We start from the raw sequence: 23,825 nt of genomic DNA on the forward strand, positions 1-23,825 counted from the left end.
CTAGTTAGGATGTCTTGGGTGGTGGCTAGTTAGGATCCTAGGTTAGATGCAATGTGGATGCATCATACGCTTTCGGAAATGCAAATGGGATGGGTTTGTGGGAACGGTTTCACATATAACGCACGGGCCAATAAGTGACGTGGAGAGGGTGGGCGACGGTTTGAGGCCGTTTTTTTGGCCTTTGGGTGGGCAGTGGTTGGAAAGGGTCACGAGGCCAAGAAAGCAAAATGTCCTCAACAACAACAACAACAGCATTTGCAGCTTGCTTTTAACCGGTGGAGTGACGCAACCATTCGCGGAAATTGAGAAAAAGGGGAAAATAACGGGAAGGGGAAAGGGCAGGGCTGTTCGTTGCGCCATAATTAATTCCAGAAAATTATTAAAAAACAAAAGAAAAACCATGAAAGCTTGGCTTCTTCATTTCCGCCTTCGCCTTTCTTCTCTCTGCTCCTCCTCCTCCCCCCCTCCTCCTCTGCTTATAAGAAGACGAAGACCCAGCAGCACCCCTTGCACAGATTCCGCCTTGCATTCCTAGATCTCTTTTAGAAGCTTTGGAGCAGAATTATCGCCCACACCCTCCCTTTTCGCTTTGCTCTCTTAATACGTCGCTCCCATGTTGAACATCGCCGCCCTCTCTCTCGACGGTGCTACTAACTGCACGCCTTCCGATTGCAACCCTCTAGCTCTTCCTGCCACCACCAGCGGCCATGCTGCCGATGCTCATAACAACGACGACGGCGCTGGCAGCAGCAGCACCTCCTCCTCCGCTCTCCTCACCCGCAAGCCCCGTCCGGTCCTTACATCCCCCCCCTCCATTTTTATAGGTAATGATGATGATGACGATGGTGGCGGTGGTGGCGTCAGTAGCTCTGCTGCCAATAGCCCCGATTGTGCTGGCACAACTTCCGTGAACGTTGCAGCGCCAGCAACGCAAGGAGGAGGAGGAGGAGGAGGTCGGATGGTGACGAGCAGCAGCAGCCCGCGTCCCGCCCCGCGTCCGCTCGAGACGGTGAAGAGTTCCGACTGTTTGGAGAATCTGTTGTCTCCCAGCATGCGCTCGTCCGCTGGTACGCCGCGAGTAGGTGCAGGAGGGGGGCAGACCTTTTCGAATTCCGCCTTCGAGCCGCACCCCATGGTCGTCGAGGCTTGGGAAAACCTGCGCAAATCCCTGGTATATTTCAGAGGATCGCCTGTGGGGACGATAGCAGCGCTGGATTCGACAGAAGAGGCCCTCAACTACAATCAGGTGTGAGCTCTGATCGTGTTTCTTGTATGCATGGTGGGCGGCGTGTAGAGCATCTATGTTTGTATATTGAGAATGTGCTGCAGGTGTTCGTGAGGGACTTCGTTCCTAGCGCATTGGCGTTCTTGATGAACGGAGAGCCGGAGATCGTGAAGAACTTCCTGCTTAAAGCACTGCGCTTGCAGGCGCGGGAGAAGCGCATCGACTGGTTCACGCTCGGAGAAGGGGTGATGCCCGCCAGCTTCAAGGTGGTGATGACGGACCCCATCCGCAAGAACGACACCATCATCCCTGACTTCGGAGAGAGCGCCATTGGGCGGGTGGCGCCGGTGGACTCGGGCTTCTGGTGGATCATCCTCCTCCGCGCCTACACCAAGTCCACCGGAGACTACACGTTGGCGGAGATGCCCGACTGTCAGAGAGGCATGCGCCTCATCCTGTCCATCTGCCTAGCCGAAGGCTTCGACACATTCCCCACGCTGCTGTGTGCGGACGGCTGCTGCATGATTGATCGGAGGATGGTATAAACCGAGATATTTCTCTCTCGCGTCTCTACACACACAGACACGCACACACACACACCCCACCCGACACTGACTATAATTGTCTTCTTTCTCTCGCACACGCACACCCTGCCCGTCTCTCTCTCTCTGTCTCTCGCCCACCCCCCCACTCATTATCTCTCTTTCTCACACTCACACATACACTCTACTCTCTCACACACACTCCCACTATTCTCTCTCTCTCTCTCTCTCTCTCTCTCTCTCTCTCTCTCTCCGCGCACACGCGCTCGCACACTAACGAGAGAAACCATTGCTTACTTTTTCTCTTATTTCAGGGAATATATGGCTCGCCAATAGAGATACAAGCTCTATTTTTCCTAGCTCTCCGCTGTGCCAGAGTTCTGCTCAAGCCTGAGGCTGGTGGGAAGGAGTTCATCGAACGCATTGACAAGCGCCTGCATGCATTGAGCTTCCATATACGCTCGTATTTCTGGCTTGACTTTCAGCAGCTGAACAACATATACAGATACAAAACAGAAGAGTATTCCCACACCGCTGTGAATAAGTTCAATGTCATCCCGGATTCCATCCCTGACTGGGTCTTCGATTTCATGCCCATGAAAGGAGGATACTTTATAGGCAACGTGAGCCCTGCGAGGATGGATTTCAGGTGGTTCTGCTTGGGCAATTGTGTGGCTATCCTGGGGTCCTTGGCCACTCCCGAGCAGGAGGCAGCTATCATGGATCTGTTCGAGGCCCGATGGTCAGATCTTGTTGGTGAGATGCCTCTCAAAATCGCCTTCCCTGCATTGGAGGGCAACGAATGGAAAATTGTGACAGGATCCGACCCCAAGAACACCAGATGGAGCTACCACAATGGAGGCTCTTGGCCCGGTAAGTTTGCACCACTCGATTGTGTCCCATTCCCCTTGGTACCACCCTTACTATAGTAGACTTAGGTTTTCCATATTAGTGTGCACTCCCTCTTATCAAGATAGATTTAGGCTTGTTATTTTTATCTTATTGTCTGGTGTTCTCATCGTGGGAGCCCCGAACTACCAAAAGGGGGGACAATTATTTTGATTTATTTAACACCTGTCAATAAGGCCAAGGTTAACTATCCAAAAACGTGCATGCTCACCCTTGAAATGAGATGAGCCCTTGAATTGATGACTCTATTATCTTAAATTGCTTACATACATCAAGGTATGGCGTCCCACCCTTGAAATAAGACAAGCCCTTGAATTGATCCCTCTATCTTAAATTGCTTACACACATCAAGGTATGTGGTCGCTTGAAGATAATCTAGCGCCACATACCTATGACACGTTCAGAAATAGAATAGAACCTCTTTGATTCAGCTGTTCCCATCAGAAAACAAAATTCTGCCAAGTCCTACAATCATTTGTATCATCACCTCAGAATTTCAACAGCACAACATTTTCAACAAGCAGGAAATATGGAAAGGAAGCTGCAAACCTTCAAGCTCCCCCGGACCTTTACGTGATGGAATGGCATGTGGGTCAATCTTTCCCCCACTGAAAAAATGGGTCGCCCCTCATAGGGGGGAATGGTCTCCCCAAGATCATTCCCTCTCTCCTCATGGACAGAGGAGTTTGCCAGGAGTTTGCCTGGAAATGAGTTGGGTGGGAACTTTTTGTACTCATCCAATCACATCACATTTGTACTAATAATTGAGATAGTGATGTGACATGTTTTTGTTCTTAAATACAACGTGCGATGTGTATACAAGATAAACTCACCAACAAGTAGGATGTTTCACGCTACAAAACTGTAAAACTCAAATTGCACAATAATAGAGATAGAGAAGAATACTGTATTATTGAAGTGATACAATAGATGGCATAGCCCCCACACCCATGTGCTTCTATGAGGGGAGCTTCGATGGTTGATTTGGAACTGCTAGGATAGAGGCTATATGCTAGTAGAAACTAGGGAGTGAACTCATAGTGATGAGTTTGACTGATGACAACTATGTAGAGAAGGGAAGGGGTTAGTCATGTATACAATAGATGGCATAGCCCTACACCCGTGTGCTTCTATGAAGGGAGCGTTGATGGCTGATTTGGAATTGCTAGGATGGAGGTTATATACTAGTAAAAACTAGGGAGTAAACTCATAGTGATCATTGATGAGAACTATGTGGAGAAAGGGTTGGTTATATATATAATAGATGGCATAGCCCACACCCTTGTGCTTCTACGAAGGGAGCTTCGATGGCTGATCTACAACTACTAGGATGGAGGCTATATGCTAGTATAAGAAATGGAAGTAAGCTCATAGTGATGATTGATGAACTCTATGGAGAAGGGGTTGGTTGTGTATCTTCATAGGTACGTATACACGAGATAGCCATGACATAATCGCATCATAGGTCCATGGTCATAGTTGGCGTCACCTTCTGCGGCGTAGACTTGGCCCATAAATATCACACCTCCCATGGCCATCAGGGCTCATGTGGGGCCCCATTAGAACTCCACAATGTCAAGAGTGGGTGTCCAAGAGTAAAGTTTACCTACTCCATGTGTGAATCGTTATTATGAGATAACGGTCGAGTGTAGTATGTAGCCTATTTGGCAATGTGTCAAATCCAATCCAAGCCATCTCTAAACTTTATGGCCTCTTAGGCTACCTACCTGCTATGTGAATATAGGGATGTTGGGCACCCGAGCTGCTCAACCATGGCTATTCCTCATAATGAGGTCCATACAAACATGAGCTCGGGCACTCGAGCTACTCAACCATGGCTATTCATCATAATGAGGCCCATACAAACATGAGCTTGTTGGTGCATGGATGATACAATATGAGGGTGGAGCATTGATATCCAAGAGTTTTAATACCACCTCTTGCATTCCACCCTTTGGGCTTAGAGTTGCCTTTTCACGGGCTGCCCTGCACTTCAAAATTGATGATAATCAAGCATCCAAGAGTTTTAATACCACGTCTTGCATTCCACCCTTTGGGCTTAGAGTTGCCTTTTCATGGGCTGCCCTGCACTTCGAAATTGATGATAATCAAGCAAAATCAAACTTTTTTACAATTGTGGTATAATTTTGGTTCTCTATGTTTTTAACGATCAAAATGCCCAAAAATGGGCATGTCGATGACTGTTAAAAAGCAAGCCTGATTGGGCTATCAAAACTAGGTGGGAGAAATGGTCTCCCTAAGACCATTCCCTCCCTCTTCATGGACAAAACAGTTTGCCCAAAAATGAGATGGGTGGGAACTTTTTAACCAATCGAATTGCTTTCACCAAGAATAAGGAGGTAAATTGGTAGTTGTTCTTGATTTCACTCATCCAATCACATCACATTTGTACTAAAAATCAACTCTCGACAGGTCAAGGAAGGATTAAGGAATAGTTGCTACAACCCCCTTTCGAAGAAAAGGTAATTGGTAGTAGCTAGGAGCCCTCTTTTGGAATGGGAGCAAGTAGCAACCATTCCTAGATGTCATGGACAAAGGATATACCACATTTGTCAGGTACCCTTCTTAGAAAGGGGGCTTGTGATGGCCATTCCAAGCCACCATACACAAAGGCAAGGTTGCTTTTTGAAGGGTATATATTAACAAAGGCAAGGTTGCTTTTTGAAGGGTATATAATATAGCCACTTATTTTGAGTGACTGTAAAAAATGGGCATTATTTCTACTAAACCTATCATTGTGGAGGCCTTCTCAACAAAAATCATCCTTTCATAGAGGGGTGTCACGCGAGCCCTCAAAAAACGTGCTTTTTTTAATATGTGCAGTGTTTTGGCCATGCCAGCCCCTCACTAAGCAACTTTTAAAAAAAATGAAAAAAAAAAAAGCGTGGGTCCTTCATCCACGATGGATCATCCTTAGTTGTTAAGATTAGTTGTAAAGCATGCACGAAAGCTTACTAATGCAATATTTTGTTATCACTGATCCCCTCTTCTCTTCTTTTGAAATTTTTACTTTGTTTCTCATGATTTGAACAAATTCTCTTATGCTGTCATGTGGTGGTGGTGGTGGTGGTGGTGGTGGTGGTGGTGTGCAGTGCTCTTGTGGCTGTTGACGGCTGCTTGCATCAAAACTGGGAGGCCACAAATAGCTCGGAGGGCGATAGAGCTTGCAGAAAGCAGGCTGTCGCGTGACAATTGGGCAGAGTATTATGATGGGAAACTTGGACGGTACGTAGGGAAACAAGCAAGGAAGTATCAGACATGGTCTATAGCTGGCTATCTTGTGGCGAAGATGTTGCTGGAGGATCCCTCACATTTGGGCATGATTGCGCTGGAAGATGACAAGAAAATGAAGCCAGCAATGACTCGGTCCGCCTCATGGACAGTCTAGCTACGTCTAGCTAGCTGCTTGTTGCAGCAGGTAATCATACGATAACCAGCTCCTCTTCTGCACAGCTGGTCAGAAAGATCTACGGCCACGATACTGCAACCCACCTAGGAGAAATGCTCGTGTATTAGACATTGTTTGGATGGATGTGATTCGCTAATTAGTGCAGGTTTAAATGCCCAATGCTAATTAATGGGCTTATATACACCATGCATGCAGCATTGTGGATATTTCCATGGTGAATTAATGCGTTGGCCTGCATATGATATGATAAGCAAGTTAAAGCTCTCTCTTATGTCTCCTCTCTCTTTGAGATTGTCTAGGAACAATCTGGCATCTTTACTTAACTGTGGTATAGATGACATATCTAAAGTTATTCTTCTTAATCTTTGAGAGTGTTGTGCATGCAATAAGGTAAGCAGGTCCATGCTTATTTTCCTTTGAGTGTATGTGTGCTTCTGACAAAATTTATAGGTTATAGAGAAGACGTGTTACCTTAGGTAGCTTTGATCTTCATGTCAAATAACAAGTTTTATATTAGGTGGTGAAAGATAATACACACTTTCAAATCAAAGTTAAAAACTTAGTTTGCCAAATAAATTCACAAATAAACTTCCATCAAGTTGGTTTAAACTTAACTAGATTTTCCCACATTAGTAACACTAGAATGTTAAAAAACAATTAAAAACCAACTTTTAAGATGCAATATCTCCACTCTTAGTAACCATGTCAAAAGCCAAATTCTAATGTAAATTCAACATAACATTTGCATTATGACATAATTCTAGGGGGTTCACCTAGAATTTGGTCCAAAAGGACCAAATCTAACATTCCAAAATTGCATGCAATTTGTAGTTATAGGGTTTAACCATGGATTCAAGGCACCTTCAAAAAAATAACAAGCATCTTAGGTGATAATAGCCAATGGATAGATAGTGGAGAAAACCCCCTTTCCCTTTGGTATACAGTGGGCACACAACATTTAAATTCCAATCCTAATAAATGACTAAGGCCATCTCATTAGCAAGTCAATGGTTTGAGAAATCAACCTATGCCCAAAAACCTAGACCTTGCCACATTTTTGTTTGGGTAGGATTTCATGATATTCTCTCTTGTCTCTATCTAAATTTTCATTGCCAACAACCAATAGGAAAACCCTCACCTCCAATACCATGATCAATTCATCGTCAAGTATGTGGAATAAACATCCAAGAACCTCTCCAAGACTTCCTTCTTATTGACAAGTTGATCATAGCACATCAGCCTTTAAGCACAAAATCATGTACAAGAAACTATCTAACTCATGTTTTTTATATGGTATCAAAGTTCACTTTCTAAGAGATTGTCCCAAGAGGATTAATGCAACTTTAGTTAGCAAAAACAAAACACTCTACACATGTTCCTCCCTCTAATCAAGATCAACCAAGGCCTTTTCTCACACTGATCATCATCAACAAGAAATCACCATCATAACCAAAGGTAAGAAAGAGATCTCAACAATATTCATCCCTCAACCAACATCCCTATCAATAATAAATTTGAGGCAAGGCTTTGAACATCAACCAAGGAATACTCCCATACCCAAGAATAAGTCCCCTCCTTCTGGCCCTTCTATCCTGGAAAAGGAAGTCAACAACATTCACTTTTACACCCTTGATGAGCCTAGATGAAGAACACAAACTTGAGTGAATTCTAGGGAGTCTACTCAAATCTATTCTAGTGACTATACCAGCAAAAAATGCACTATTTACCCATCACCATCAATCTTGTAATCATCCCTTTCCACATAACCATGAAGTTTTCCCATCACCATCGTGATCATGACAATGAGTAAAGTCTCCTCCTCCTTCAAAAAGGGGTTAGGGCTTTGTTTGGTAATCTTGAAAAGGCTCTCCTTACATCTTGATACCCCTCTTGGGGCTAAAGACTCATCCTACACAATATCCAAGCCATCGATCCTTTGAAATGAAATCAACTTTGTGCGATATCAAAACACCACATTACCACTATCTGGGACAATGCTTTAATATGTATACACTTGTATCCCTTCCACCCAAACTTGTGCATATAAGTTATCATCTGATGGTTGTGGTGGTAAGACTTGAAGTGGTAAAGGTAACTTTGGGGCTTTATATAGGCCTTTGGCATGGGATCTTATGCTCCTTAAGCCAAATTTGTAGATTGGGCTTATGCAAGTAAGGGTGTAGGTAGCATTAAGGGATTCCTTTGTGGTGGAGATAGTAGTTGTTGATGATGGTGCCCATAGTTTAGTGCTTCATTACAACACGTTAGGAGCACAACAGCATTTTCTAGCAACATTCATGCAGCGTGGATGTTGGGGTTTTTTAAACGTTGCTGAGCAGCATTTTTTCACTGCTTCTAACACTGCTTAGCAACGTTATTTCGTTGCTCAATGGTAAAATATCGTTGCTGGGCAACAAAATATCAATGTTGAGTAGCAAAATAACGCTACTAGACAGCATTATTAGTGGCGAAAAAATGTTGCTACACTGTGAAAAAAATTTCCAAAGAGTAATTGGGAATTGATTTGAAGTTGTACATATCATATTCATAGAGAAAAAATGGTGGTTTGAAAAAAAAATCTGGCGTGGATCCTTAAAGCCATGTTTGAAAAAAAAAAAGATAGTTTGAAAGAAATAATTTCAAATGAGCCATGAAATGATTGCATCCCATCTTGTAATAGATCCATTTGTGTTGCTTCCTCAATCTCTACATCTAATGAAAGCTCAATAAAAAGATGGAGTTCAATGTCAATATCACTATCATCATCCAAATAAAGCATTTTCTCATCTTCTTTAGAATGATGTTCCTCGTGCTCTTGATCTGCCTCCTCTACATTATTTTGTTCATTTCAATCATTGTTTTCTTCCAATGAGTCCATTTGTGGTAGTACTTGCATCTCATCTAGAGATTCGGCCTCAACATCTTGATCTTGAAAGATATGTTTTGAACAAGGAAAAACTTATATAACATACCACCACTTTGGATCAATGCGATCTATAGGAAACACAATCTAAAATCACAAAGAAAAGGGGTTGTCATTAATCATACTTGCAATCTACACATTCATTATACTACATCATGATTTACTAGTAATTGGTTTCGGTACTAACCTGTTAGTGTTGAGGTAGTATGAAAGTATCTTTTTCATCATTCCAAAACTTGGTGGAGTTACTATTTGGAAAAACCCATTTGAATGTTTCTTCATGGTTACTTAAGTACCTGTATATATCACCTTGAACCATTTGACATCAAAGATAAATAGATTGAATGCTCTAAACCCAACCTCAAGAATATCTTGAATAGTTCCACAATACTCAAGATTGTCCTCTATGACATTGGTATCAGTGTCTACTAGCTCTACTTTCTTGCTCAAAAGTTACCATGACACCACAATCAAATGTGTTTCTTTTAGAATCCACACACTTCACTACAAAGAATAGGGGGCTTAGAATCACTCGAAATGTCACTTTTACGCACAAGTTTTTTCACTTACAGGTGACGTTTGGAGTGACACTTTGTGCACATCACAAAACATCACTTTTATGATGTTACACGTTGAAAAATGGAGCCAACAAACCACCATTATGGGTGACACAAAATGTCGCTTTTGTGACACTACGAGTGATTTTAAGTGTCACAAAAGTGATACTACGGGTGACATTTTGTGTCACTCGTGATGCATGAAATAATAATAATAATAACAGCCAAAAATGGTCAAAAATAGCTATTTTTTGTTCTCACTCACATACACACACACTGTCTCTTTCATACACTCTCTCTCACACATTATTCTGTTAGTGATTATACACATTCTCTCATCTCTCTCTCACACATTATTCTGTTAGTGATTATACACTCTCTCTCACACATTATTCTGTTAGTGATTATACACATTCTCTCATCTCTCTCTCCCTCTTACTCTAACTCTCTATTCTCACTCACATTATACACTCTCTCTCACGCATTATTCTGTTAGTGATTATACACATTCTCTCATCTCTCTCTCCCTCTTACTCTCTCTATTCTCACTCACATATACACACACTTTTTCTTTTCCTCATCTCTTACTCTCACTTTCTATTCTCACTCACATATACACACACTTTCTCTTTTTTATACTCTCTCTCTCTCTCTCTCTCTCTCTCTCTCTCTCTCTCTCTCTCTCACACATGAACATTCGCTTTAGTGATTATACACATTCTCTCATCTCTCTCTCTTACATTCTCTCCTTCTCTCTTGGCTACTTACTCACATATACACTCTTACTCTCATCCTCTCTCTTGGTTAGCACTTGGTCAACAACAATATGCGATCATTTGGGTGGATCAACAACACTTGGTGATTCAACAACATGGAGGTTAGTAAATTGTATATTATTGATTTTCAAGCATAGCTGATTATTAATAAATGCAAAAATGATTTGAAAGCATAGTTGAAAATGGTTTAAATAAATTAATGAAATGTATAAAATGAAATAGACAAAAAGCATCATCATGATGATGCAAGAAACTAAACTATCATCAAAACTATGAATATCCATACCACAAAAGAAGTATGAATATCATCAAGATAGAATCACAAAAAGTGTGATCAATCCTCTGATCATCAAAGTAGCCATTACTAAAAAACTAGAAATACCCACGATCATATGTATAGATATAAAAGATAAAATCATAAGAATAAGTAGTAGATGATCACAAACAAGATCATATGATATAAGTCTATGTATATATATATAATCTAGGTTAACCCTATGTAGATCCTCCATCTAGATTATCTACATCCTCCTCAGAGTCATTATTATTATCGTCACTTGATTTCTTAGCATGACTTCCACCACTCCTCGAGGCCTCCTCATCCAAGGAATCTACTCCAACCTCCTGTAATGGTAGAACTTGATGATCAAGATGACACAATTATGATAAAAAATGATAAAATAATTAGAGGACAATAGAAAATATACCTCTGGGAGTAGGTGCACACCCATTGCATGAAGTCGTACCTTCAACTCCTCATATCCAACCTCCTTCATCATCTCAATTTCATTGGTAGTAGAAAGATGACCATAATTTACATTCTAATTAATTATATTAATAAGTGGAAGTCATTAGTATAAATAGTAAATAAATAAAAATGCTAGTTCAAGAATATACAATGGATAACATGACTTGCAAATCTAGCTTTAAATGATCTAATTTCTCCTTTGTTGAAGTGGTGAATGTTTCCTATCTTCACCCCCTCACTCGTTGCATGCTCTTGATGTGGAAACCTCTTTTTTGACTTTGATTCATCTCTAAAATATATCCATGAGGCCTTCGGTAATTTGTATAAGCGAGCAAGCTTTTGCACTTTATCAGTCTTTCTTTATTTTCTCCTACATTTATTGTTGATGCAAGTTAATGACAGTATGTTGTAACACATCACCATCATTATATCATTGAGAAGTGAGTGTGGAGGAGGGGAGGAAGGGAGAGAGGAAGCGGGCGGACTGGAATGGAAATACGAGGTAAGGGAGGGATTAGGGTTGATTAGGAGGCATTAGGAGACCTTTGGACATCTTTTGGGACTTGCAAGGATTCCTAATTTTTAGGGATTAAGGCTAATTTTGTGCTTTCCTAAGGAGACAAGGTCAATCAAGAGGGCTACTTGGAACCTATAATTTGAGCTTTCTAGCCCATAACTCCCCTACAGAAATAGGGTTTAATGCTCGTTTAATGTTGTCATTCTCTCTCCTCTTCTCTTTCTAGCAAACTCGTAACTAAGGGGGCCCAAAATGGATTTTAAAAAAAAATTGTTTTGCAAGTTTTATACTTTGAAACTGACTCCAGACCCATATATATGTATAACATTCAATTTTTAACCTTGATTTTCCCCTAAAACCCACTCTATCTCATCATTGAATGCCTCCACCTTTTTCTCCTTCATTCTTTTTCTCCTTCATTCAGTGCCTCCATTTCCCCACCAAATCAACCAAATCAGAGATCTCTTGTCACCTTCCACATCATCAGTCTTGCAACTAAGGGGGGTCAAAAATAGTGATTTTTTTCTCTCTCATTTTTGAACTTTTTTGCTTTAAAAGTTATCCCAAACCCATATATATGTTAAAAAATCAATTTTCAATCTCTTTTCCCCCCCCAAAATTGAATCGACTCTCTCTGTTTCTCTCTCTCTCTCTCTCTCTCTCTCTCTCTCTCTCTCTCTCTCTCTCTCTCTCTCTCTCTCTCTCTCTACTTATCTCTCTACTGTGAGCTTGGCCTCACTCTATCCCTCTCTACAATCCTCTCAAGGCTACTCTCATCTCTCCCTTTCTCTCTTTACTGTGAGCTAATGGCCTGCAAACACACTCTCTCTCCTCTCTCTCTCTCTCTCTCTCTCTCTCTCTCTCCTGTGACTGCATCCTCCCTCTCTCTAATCTAAACTCCTTGGAACGTTATGGCATGCACTTACTCCCTCTAATCTCAACTCATATCTCTCTCTCTCTCTCTCTCTCTCTCTCTCTCTCTCTCTCTCTCTCTCTCTCTCTACTATGATCTTAGGGCCTTCCTCTTCTTTTCCACTATCAACTCCTTCTAAGCATGGAATTGCGTGAAATCACTAACACTAATGTGCCATTGAATCGACGCAAGAAGGTGGATTTGCATGTGCGGGTGTTGGAAGGGTATGCAACTTCAGGAGGCAAGGTTCATCTCACAGAACATGAGATGAATGTATATAGACAAGAGGGTCACACTAATGTGGATCTATGGGTTGATGGGCATCTATACCCAGTTGACCCAATAGTGCACTACCCACCCACTTTCAAAGACTTACCATCATTTATTCAGTATGTGGGAGATAGTGAGAATGGGATGCTCGGTTACTACAAAAGATTAGCAACAACTGACGCTGGTAGAGTCTTCTACTTGTCATCACAGTTGCATACGCTCCAAGTTAACCTTGCTAGTGTACACCAAGGCCTACTTCAGGCTCAAGCAAAAATCAAGGAGCTCGAGGGTGTAAATCAAGAGAGAGGAGCATGTGTGGAAAAGCTTACGCAGACCATCTCCCACATGAAAAACACTCCTATTGGAGCTAGAGAGCATAAGAGGCCACTCAACCACATCGAAAAACTTACCGTTGGAGGGGCGCTCGTAAGTGGATAATTCAAGCAGTGCGTATGGCTCCTCTTTCTTATTCTCTAGCACTTTTAACTCAAAATGCCAATGTAAATCAAGTGTCTAATTTTGTAATGTCAATGTAATTTTGCTGGTTTTTAGAGTATTCCTTCAAGATGCCACATGTTCTGATCAAACCGGGGATTGTAATGAGCTCTTGTTGCACTCTTTCACAATGAGGGAGCACGTGCTTAAAATGATTAGGGATCCCCATTGTAAGAAGATACGTATGGATGTTTCCAATGAAATAATACAAGAGGTTTCCCAAAGTATCAGCAGTGTTGATGTTGTAAATGCATGCGATGAGGTAGGCATTAGCACGAAGGGCTACAAGGCTCCTCATCAATTGCTAGGAGACACCCTTCGTAAGAAAGGTATCATGCATAACCTTTTCCCGCCACCAAAGAGGGTTCGTCTACTAGCAAAGGGAGTGAGCAATGAAGATGTAAAATGCAGGATTGGGGATTACTACCACATCAATGATACACTTACCATTGCAGCATGGGGAAAGAAGAAGATGACAGATGGTAATGTTTCATTCGAATTCAATGAGTTCAATAACATTTTTGTTGAAATGCAAAAGCTACAAAAGGTAATGATATTGTTCTATGGGTTGCCTTCTGGATGTAAGTATCATAAGTAACCTTGTACGCATTACGACTTAACATTTTGTTTGATTTTCATGTTTTTTAGGTTCCAAGGTCTCTTTCGTGCTGAAGTTGGATGAGTGCTAGATTGTGAAGGGAAGAAGGCTATAGAGAATGAGTGTCACACTCATGAACCACACTTATGGTGGCAACCTTTAAGTCTCCAATCCTGCACTCAAGGTGAAAATACAGCTCACCCATGCCCTTGGTGCATGCATGGATTGAAGCAAAAAATGAGAAGAAATGCAAGGGGATGGCCAATGGTGAAGAGGAATGCGAGGAAACAGGAAATTGAGAGGGAGAGTGGGACGGTGGTGTCCTTTTATCACCTATGTTGGCACCTCCAAATAGGGACTTAAGGGATAATAGTTGGAACCCCATAATTCCTTTCCCTCGTAGGAAACAGGAAATTGAGAGGGAGAGTGGGACGGTGGTGTCCTTTTATCACCTATGTTGGCACCTCCAAATAGGGACTTAAGGGATAATAGTTGGAACCCCATAATTCCTTTCCCTCGTAGGAATGTTCACTTTTGTACTTTGCATGCTTTCATGCGTATCTTTGACCGTGTCACATAGACTATGCGTTCACTATGCTCGATAAAACTCGACAGGATGGTGCGATTGCTAGATCTTAAATGACATTGGTTGCCATGGGGGCAATGTGAAGATAAGAGTTAACCAAGACCTCTAGAGTTTCACATATGGTTGCTCAAAAGCTTTCAATGGTGGAGGCAAGGTGAGAAGGTTTCTCCAGAAGCCTTGCAACAAGTGGGACAAGGTTCAGAGAAATGCAGACAGGTAACATGTCGAGGAAGGTTAAAATGTTCCTGTGATGAGAAGAGATGGGAATTGTGGAAAGACCTTTGTGCTTGTACTACTTCGGACTGCTTGGATGCAAACATTGTTGTTTTGCGTGAGCAAGTGTGGGCAAATTTCAATAAGGTGATGAGTTAAAGAAGCACAACAAACGAAAACCGTAAACAATTTCAAGCAGAGTTGAAAAGCTTCATTGAAGCTATGGTCTGCACATGGGGTGAATTGAATATTGTGCATTACATGGTAATATAATGCGTTTAAAGGTTTCACAAAACAAATTTCTTCTTCTGATGCACTTTTCCTGAATGGTGATTTTGTTTGTTATACAGCACATCTTGTATGCTCATGGTGCATATTTCATGAACACCTACGGCTTGCTTGACATGTGGAGCACCCAAGGAATGGAGAAAAGTCATTACCGTGCAAGGGGAGTCTATTTCAAGAACACAAGACATGGAGGTGGCAAGACTTGATCAAACTATCTCAAATAAATGTTTGATTGGTTCTTCCGTTATACCTTTGGAAGAAAACTTTCAAGGGAGAGGGCTCGAATGTCCAAATTGGCCCAGATTGCCAAAATGAAAAGTAAGGGTCAGAAAACAACAAGGTGGAGGACAAGGACAAGACTTGTACGTCTAGCATGGAGGGTTACACGTAGGAGTGTTGGTAAAGTATGGGTCCCTATAGACTTAAATGAGGCCTAGGGTTGATGTGTAGCTGATCTATGGGGATATTATCTATTGAATGTAATCAGGTGCTATAATTTAGAATGTAAATGGTTCTTGTTTGCCTAATATGTAACCATGCTATATTTTGTGTTTAAAAATCCATTTTTTTGGTGCGTGATTTTTTTTGAAAACTAGGGTTTCGTGTAATGATCACGTTGGCCACTATAAATGAGCACCCTCTCTCCTTTTGTCCATTTTGTACAAGCACTTTGAGAGCACACAAACACTAACTCCTCATGGGCACAATCACTGCTTCCGAACTCGCATGGTACTTATTCTCTATCGAGGTCCCCATGCAACCTGATGAGGATGCTCTCTTAGCCTAGGAGTTAGAAGTTAGGGATTTTCACAACCTTGCCGCCCAAATAGATAATTTTGTTTTTGCATGTAATCTATAGGGCTTAGTTTTCCATGCTGACGAGCGAGAGGCCACGTAATGATCCCTCCATACCACAAGCTGACCGCATGAGGGCATTGCAGTTTGCTAGGAACATTGTAGAGCATCGGTAGTCTATGGTGCAAATTTTGTTGCGGTTTTTGGAGTCCCCCTTGGTTTCGAGGACCGTGAAGTCATGCATCATAACCAATTTCATTAGATTGATATACTTTCCTTGCTAGGTTTGATTGGTAGCGAGGAAGCTTTATAATATCTTCAAATATAGTTTTTTTGATGACTTAAATTGTATCCCAAAGATCTACATTGCTTTCTAATACTTGAAGAAGTCTCAAGATATTGATTTTTAAAATATGACATGCTTGATATTCCATATATTCGTGTGTTTGATGCTTTGTGTGATAAGTGTCTAGAGGGGTGCGAAAATTCACTGTGCAATTTGGCCGGAAAGGTTGATTTCGCACCCTTCCAATAAAATATTTCCTCGATTTTATCAAATGTCTCTAGTGAACGCTTATTCAAATGATGCCCCATGCATTTAGCATGCGTACGCTTTATTTGCACGCGTGAGTAACCTCTTAAAATTAGGATTTTTTTAGGGTTATTGCAATGATGGCATTTTCTTGTATAAATAAAGGTCGACCTCTATTTTTTCCCATTATTACCCTCATCCTTGCCCTCAGCTCTCCTCACCATGGCGGCGCGGACAAAGCAAACAGTGAGAAGAAGATTGGCGATGTAAGATTCCTCTCTCCAGCTTTTGAAGAAGATTGGCGATGTAAGATTCCTCCCTCCAGCTTTTGAAGTGTGCAGGTGTAAGAACCTCCCCTTCTGATCTTATAATTATTTCCCTCTTTGAAATAAAAGAAAGATTCTGTTTTACCCTGTTTTGGCCTGGAGAGAGAAAATGTCTAGAGGGAGGTAATTCAAAATTGAGATATTTTTGGATATAAAAATCCTCCTAGTGTCTAAAATGGTTTCCCCTGAAACAGAAATTCAAAAAGAACTTTCCAATGTGCAATTGGAATTAATTGAAAATAGGTATAAAGGACCTTAGCCTAAGGGTCCAGATTTTCAAAAAAAATTGAATTATGGTCCAATTAAGGTTCCTATGGACCCATAAGATTAATCCAAGTTTAGGGAGGAGATAAATTGAAGAATAACAGAAAACGCCCCCCAAAAATGAGTAAATGCTCACATAAGATGAAGATTGGACTAAGGACCAAAGAAAAGAATTAAAAAACTGATTTTGAGGGCCTCAGTGTGTGGGGATCTCCCCTCATGAAGTAGGTGCCTTTTTCTCATCATTATCCCCAATTTTTAATCAATAAAATGAGATATATTCATCTCTCCTCTCTCCTTTTTCAAAGCTAGATCCAAAAAGTAAGCTGAACTGACCCAAAAATGGTCAAAATTGACCAAACTGATCTGGAAAATTCTAGAATCAGTTTGCTTGGTTAGAGGCTCACTTTTTCATATAAATAGGAGCCTCCCCCTTTGTAAAAGCTTAATGGTGTTTATGCACTGTTACTCTACTCCTCTGCCCTGAGCCATCTACATTGAATTTTTTAATAATTCAATTGTTTTTTGCCTAATCCTCTCCAAACTGAATTGGTGGCCACTCTTGCTTTAAACAAGAGTAGAACCCTCAATCCCTCAAGCTCCATGTAAGCTAATTTTCTTACTTATTTAATGAAAAATCTATGGTTTTCTTGATTTTTATGTTTTGCATATGTTGAATTAAATTCAAATGCTATGCCTTTGATAAAAAGGCCACCCCCTTCTCTTCTTTACATTCCAACCTTTCTCAATTCTAGAAAGATTAACTAAGGGATTAATTAAACTCTTTTTATTGTTTACTCTCTTGAATTTAGAAAATTGTGTAGATTAGAGTTCTATAAATCTAACTTGGGTTAATTTAAGTTAAAGAAAGAATGAAAAAAATGAGAAATGGTCAACCATAGAAAGGAGGTTATGGCAAAATTTTCCAGAATTTTGTGAAAAAGAAAGTTTGTTTTTATGTTATTCCAAAAGAGTAATTCCCACCATTTTTGCATCTAAAAGAAATATTCTAATTACTCCATGTACATATTCACCTATGAATATGCATGGATATCACTGATATTAATTATTGAATTTGATTTCTATGCATAGAAAGATGCATAAAGGAATTTTGTTTATTACAAAAGTGTTATTCTTATTAAATCTGATTTCTATGCATAGAAAGATGCATAATGGAATTTTTTTAATTATAAAAGTGTTATTCTTATTAAATTTGATTTCTATGCATAGAAAGATTCATAATGGAATTTTTTAATTACAAAAGTGTTATTCTTATTAAATGTGATTTCTATGCATAGAAAGATGCATAAAGGGAATTTTTTTAATTACAAAAGTGTTATTCTTATTAAATCTGATTTCTATGCATAGAAAGATGCATAATGGAAATTTTTTACTATAAAAGTGTTATTCTTATTAAATTTGATTTCTATGCATAGAAAGATGCATAATGGAAATTTCTTTATTATAAAAGTGTTATTCTTATTAAATTTGATTTTTATGCATAGAAAGATGCATAAAGAAATTTTTTTATTACAAAAGTATTATTCCTATTAAATTTGATTTCTAAGCATAGAAAGATGCATAAAGGAATTTTTTCATTATAAAGGTGTTATTCTTATAAAAATTGTTTTCTTTATGCATAAATAGATGTATAAAGAAATTCTTTTTATTTTAAAAGCGTTATTCCTATTAAATATGATTTTATGCATAAAAGGATTTTTTTATAAAAGTGATATTCCCATTGAAGTTGATTTTTATGCTTAAATAGATGCATAAAGAATTTTTTGTATTAAAATTAGAATTCTCTCAAATTATATGAGTATTTGATAAATGAATAATTAAATACTCTAAGAGAGAAATTTCTATCGTTTTATATTCACACGGATTGAAAAAAGAAAGTTCAAGAAATCTATCGAGATCGAAATATTCAGTTAAATGATTAATTTATTCCTCATTTGAATTCGTAAAACGAATGAATATTCAAAGAGAAAGAAATTCAGTAAAATAGTAACTGAATTATCAAACCTTTTCGAGAAAGATAGTTCAGGAAAAATCTTATCCGACTCAAACCTTGAATCAGACTATGACCAATACCAAACTCTTTTTGTTGTCAGTTTTGAGGAAGGAAGGAATGACCAATTTAGAAAAATATCCTCAAAACTCCCGCAAAATTTGAAACTAAATTTGAGACCCTTCGAATTGATCTGTAGATCAAGGTTATAGAAGTCGAGGAATTCTGGTATGAAATTCAGAATTTCGATCAAGAAGTTTTGGGGATACTGATTCAAGAAATACTCCTTGTGTTCAAAAGAAAATCAAACTAAAAACTTGCATAGAAATGAGATGTGATGTGAATAGATGTGATGAGATGTAATGTGAATAGATGTGATGAGATGTCATGTGAATTAGATAGATGTGAATGAATGGATGGATGGGATGTGATTCAGATATCTAACAAATAGTTTGGTTCATTCAACACATATTCCATAAGTAAACAAACCATCACCACACACATGTTTTTATTAGGTGTTAGTACTCCAAGAATTAGCCTACCATACAAACCAACTGAACGAACACTAGAGGCCCCAAGCATATATGTTAATGTGCACTAAACATATTAATATTTATAATGGCAGCGCCCACGATATTGACATATTAATATTTATAATAGCCTCACCCATGATATTGACATAGTAATATTTATGATGGCATCACCTCGTGATATTGATGCAAACAATCTAAGCATCCTCAAATTATTTAAAATGGTGGAATAATATTCTTAAGAGGGCTAAAAATACATTCTCATAACATCCCCTTTTACTTGAGTTTACAATTTCCCTTAAGTGCGGTTTATTAAAAATAACAAAGGATCTTAGGGAAGACACGAAAATATTTCTCAAGCACCCATGTGGCATCTTCACAACAAGGAATAATATTCTTAGGGGGGCTAAAATACATTCTCATGGCATTCCTTCTTTCTTGAGTTTACAATTACCCTCAAGTGTGGTTTTGTTGAAAATATTCTCCACTTGGTGTGGACAATCCCATTGTTAAAACGAGCATTAACCTTGTATTGTGAAGGAAGAAAATATTTCTTCAAAAGCTTCTAAAATTCTTTCCATGTCCTAGATTGATGCTTGCCCTTCCTAATCACATTCCACCAAAAAGCAACACTTCTAATCAAATTATTGTAAGCACTTCTAATCAAATGATTACAAGCCACTTTATCTTGTCTTTTTGAAGAAAATAATCACCCAAAAATAATCACCTAGCTGAGCCATGCAATAAGTAAATGAGTGTCTTCGTCATAATTCTAGAAAGTGAATGCACTTTGGCTAATTTATGAATCTTTTTCAGAACTCTGAGCACGTGTAATGTGGTCTCAATGCATTGAACCATGGTCACTTTCCTCTTCATCATAGTCGAACAAATCATGTTTTTCCCTTAGAACATTTGATATCGTGTTCTAACTTGTGTCTATGATCATTTCTTCAGTAATCTGTGGCTCCTTTTCATCACATAATATCCTTTTCCCATAAGAAGAAAATTGGTGTAGGTGGTGCAGATAAAAATTAGCCATGTGGTGTGCGAACATATATTTAAATAAAGGAGATATGAATTTTTATAAATGAGTAAACAAAGACACAAATTTGACTTATCTTAATACTCTTGAACTTCTTGAATTTCATGTTGAACTGAGGTTGAAACTGAGCAAAAACTTTGTAAGAAGGTCAAACTCGAGTCTTACTTCACACATTTTTTGATGGGATACCGTGAAGATTCAAGAGTCTTGGGCGTAGGTCAAATGTGGTCAAAATTTATTTGTTCACTTTCACTACTACTGCTTGAAAACTGAAGGTATGCTCCCAAACGTTGGGGGAAAAAGAATCTTAGATTTTTCTAGCTTTTTGGGTAATTTCGGGCCTTCTAGGCATAAAATAGCTAAAATTATAAATTTTTGGGCTAAAAAATTTATTGAAATTTCTTTTTAAAAATCTAAAAAATATAGAAAATATTTTTAAATCTCTTCACAACTCCCAAAAATGTTCAATAATCTATTTGACGACCAAAAGGCTTTTAAATAGGGGGTTTGAGGCTTTTAAAGGCTTAGTTTGGCCTAATCTTGTTCCCATGCTCTCTTAAATGGGCAAATTTCTAACTTGAAGGGAGGGATGTTTTCTCAACTGCCGTGCACCATTTGTTTCATGATGGAGTTGAAGCAGATCATTTTGGGGCTTGGTGAGTGGTATTGCAATCATTAAACCTTGCGACATCCATAACTTTTGATTTGGAAGAGGGTAAGAGAAGAGAAAAGTGGTTTTGGAAAAGAAGGTGGTTTTGAATGCACAAAGGTGGTTTTCCACCCTTCTTTACCCTTTGGCTAATACCCAATGGTTAAAATACCATAATCTTTAATTCTTTAACTTTGAACCTTAAATTTGCTTCCATCTCTTTCAATCAAATTGGCCTAGCTCGTGCTCTGATACCACTGACACAAGAGTCTCCATCTAGGTATTTGTGGAATCAATTTCTCAAGTAAATTATTCAACTAATCATTCAAACATAAAGTAATTGCTTCATATTCAACAAAAATCAAGCTTGTGAATAAAGACATGAAAACACATAAAAATACTTAGCTCTCACACATGAGGGGGGGAGATTGTACCCACTACTGGTGTCATGTGAGAGATAAGTACTTTTATGTGTTCTCATTTGTTTATTCACAAGGTTTTTTTTTAATATGATGGAATTGCTTTATGTTGAACGGTTGATTAAAATAATTTGCTTGAGAAATTGATTCCACAAATACATAGCATTAGTAGAAATATGGACTCTCCATTTTACCCCTTAAGGGGTTTCTCTCACTTCTCTCTCTCTAGAAAAAGATTCTAAAATAATGTTATAATATTAGCTCTTGTAGAATCAAGGAGATTCCACAAATACATAGCATTAGTAGAAATATGGACTCTCCATTTTACCCCTTAAGGGGTTTCTCTCACTTCTCTCTCTCTAGAAAAAGATTCTAAAATAATGTTATAATATTAGCTCTTGTAGAATCAAGGAGATCTCTTTATATTGTTTTTAAAAGAGATTTACCTATTATTTTATTGTAGGACCACCTGTTCTCAAAATTCTCAAATCTGAAATAATAATATTCTATTTGATCTAAAAACGTGAAGCATCTAAGATGTGACACTCTTAAATGCCCACTTGACTTTTCAGCTTCTAAATCCTTCCAAATAGATTGCATTTATGTATTTCAAAATGAAAAAAGTTAAAAAACGGAATAACTTGATGTATACATCACATTTTTGAATTTCTTTTTACCCACGCCTACCTCTATGCTCTAAGAGTGTGACTGTTAATTTTCGTCATTTTTCATTAAGTATACAAGGGTTTATGAATTTTTTCTTCATTTAGAGACTTCTCTAGATTTTTTAGAATAAGAAAAGTAGGGTTTTCAGTTTAGGGCGATTTTAGTTTGCTTTGATGAGATATTGCTTTAGGTTTGTCATTTTCCCTCCTTTGTATAGAGAAAATTCAAATCTTTGTTTTCTTTAGTAGCTATGCTCAAGAGCTTTCTTTCCCTCTCCTAAACCACATTAATGAGTTTAGATATTCTCAATCATGGGGTTTCTTCTCTTCTATAGCAGAGAAATTGAAGGGTAGGTTTTATTTGGATTGTTTATTACTGATTTTCTGACTGCAACAAGTGTGTGAAATATAATTGTGTTAATTAATAGTATTGATTTAGTTTTGGAAACAAGAGAGTAAAAGAATCAAAGAACAAGAGAGCAATGAAGGTATGTCCATCTTGTTATCTGTTATGTTGTTTTGTTATGGTTTAATATTGTGTGAGTTATTTTGTTTTCTTTTCTATTTTGACCATCTTATTGTTCTAAATGTGATTTAGTCATGTGTAAAATAGAAGATAATAGTTGAGTTTAATGATGTTATTTATGTGCTATTTGGATTGTTTATTATTACTGATTTTCTGAGTGCAACAAGTGTGTGAAATATAATTGTTGATTAATAGTATTGATTTAGTTTTAGGATATATTGAAGTCTATATGTAATGTTCAATAATGCTATTTCTCATTTATGATGTTATTTTTGTGTTATTTGGGTGAAATAAGTGTGTTATTTTGATTACAATTTATGAATTAGTTCTATATTATATTGAAGTTATATCTGGTTAAAGTTGTGTTCAATAATGTTATTTCTGGTTATATTTTTGAGTTGTACAAATGTATAAAAACTACTTTTTTGTTAATAGTTGTATTTTGTTCAGAGCTAATTTTTGGTTAATAGCTGTGTTTTGTTCAAATGCTAATTTTAGGATGCAGGCCAGAACAAGAAGAGAGACATTCATTGGAGGCCAAGTACACACCGCTAGACAAGAGAACGGCAACAAGTAGAAAGCAACCAGAGATAATGCAACAAGAAAGAAATGCAGGGAAAAAACATATTGATGTTTGGGTTGAGGGGTGTATTTATCCACCCGATCCAATTACCCAAACACCTCCACAATTTAGTGGGCTTACATCTTTCATTATGTGTGTGAAGGTAATGGAAGGTTATTGGGATACACTAGGAGGCTAGCAATGCTTCCTCATAGTGTTTACACATCTATTCAGCGCACCATGATGGACATGGATGCAAGGATTAAGGAGATCACAAAATCACTAAATGAAAAGGAGAGAGAATCAGAGTCTACAAGATGCGATGCATGTTATGGAAAATGTGGTGCATGTTGTCGAGGTAGACAATACATAACCGCATTGTAAAATGCAGGGTTTGGAGAAGGACAACAAAAAGATGGCAGCAATGCTTTCAAAGACTGTTGTCGCTGGACCCTCAACGAAAACAAAACAAGCACGTGAGTGTGTGAGGTTGCTCAAACCACTTCATGAGTTG

The 23,825-nt window shown here is 38.7% G+C and overlaps 1 protein-coding gene across 1 annotated transcript; it reads left to right on the forward strand.

Moving 5' to 3' along the window:
- Nucleotides 1-439: 439 nt before the first annotated feature.
- On the forward strand, nucleotides 440-6,480 carry LOC147640658 (putative alkaline/neutral invertase F). The gene is made up of 4 exons (XM_086813879.1): nucleotides 440-1,246; nucleotides 1,330-1,764; nucleotides 2,082-2,640; nucleotides 5,790-6,480. The coding sequence occupies exons 1-4, from the start codon at nucleotides 614-616 to the stop codon at nucleotides 6,083-6,085; spliced, it is 1,923 nt and encodes a 640-aa protein (XP_086670005.1). The 5' UTR covers nucleotides 440-613; the 3' UTR covers nucleotides 6,086-6,480.
- Nucleotides 6,481-23,825: the final 17,345 nt, after the last annotated feature.

Source organism: Cibotium barometz, chromosome 2 (genome assembly GCF_041138505.1).
Source record: "Cibotium barometz isolate CiBa-2024 chromosome 2, ASM4113850v1, whole genome shotgun sequence".
In the NCBI taxonomy this organism is placed as follows: domain Eukaryota; kingdom Viridiplantae; phylum Streptophyta; class Polypodiopsida; order Cyatheales; family Cibotiaceae; genus Cibotium; species Cibotium barometz.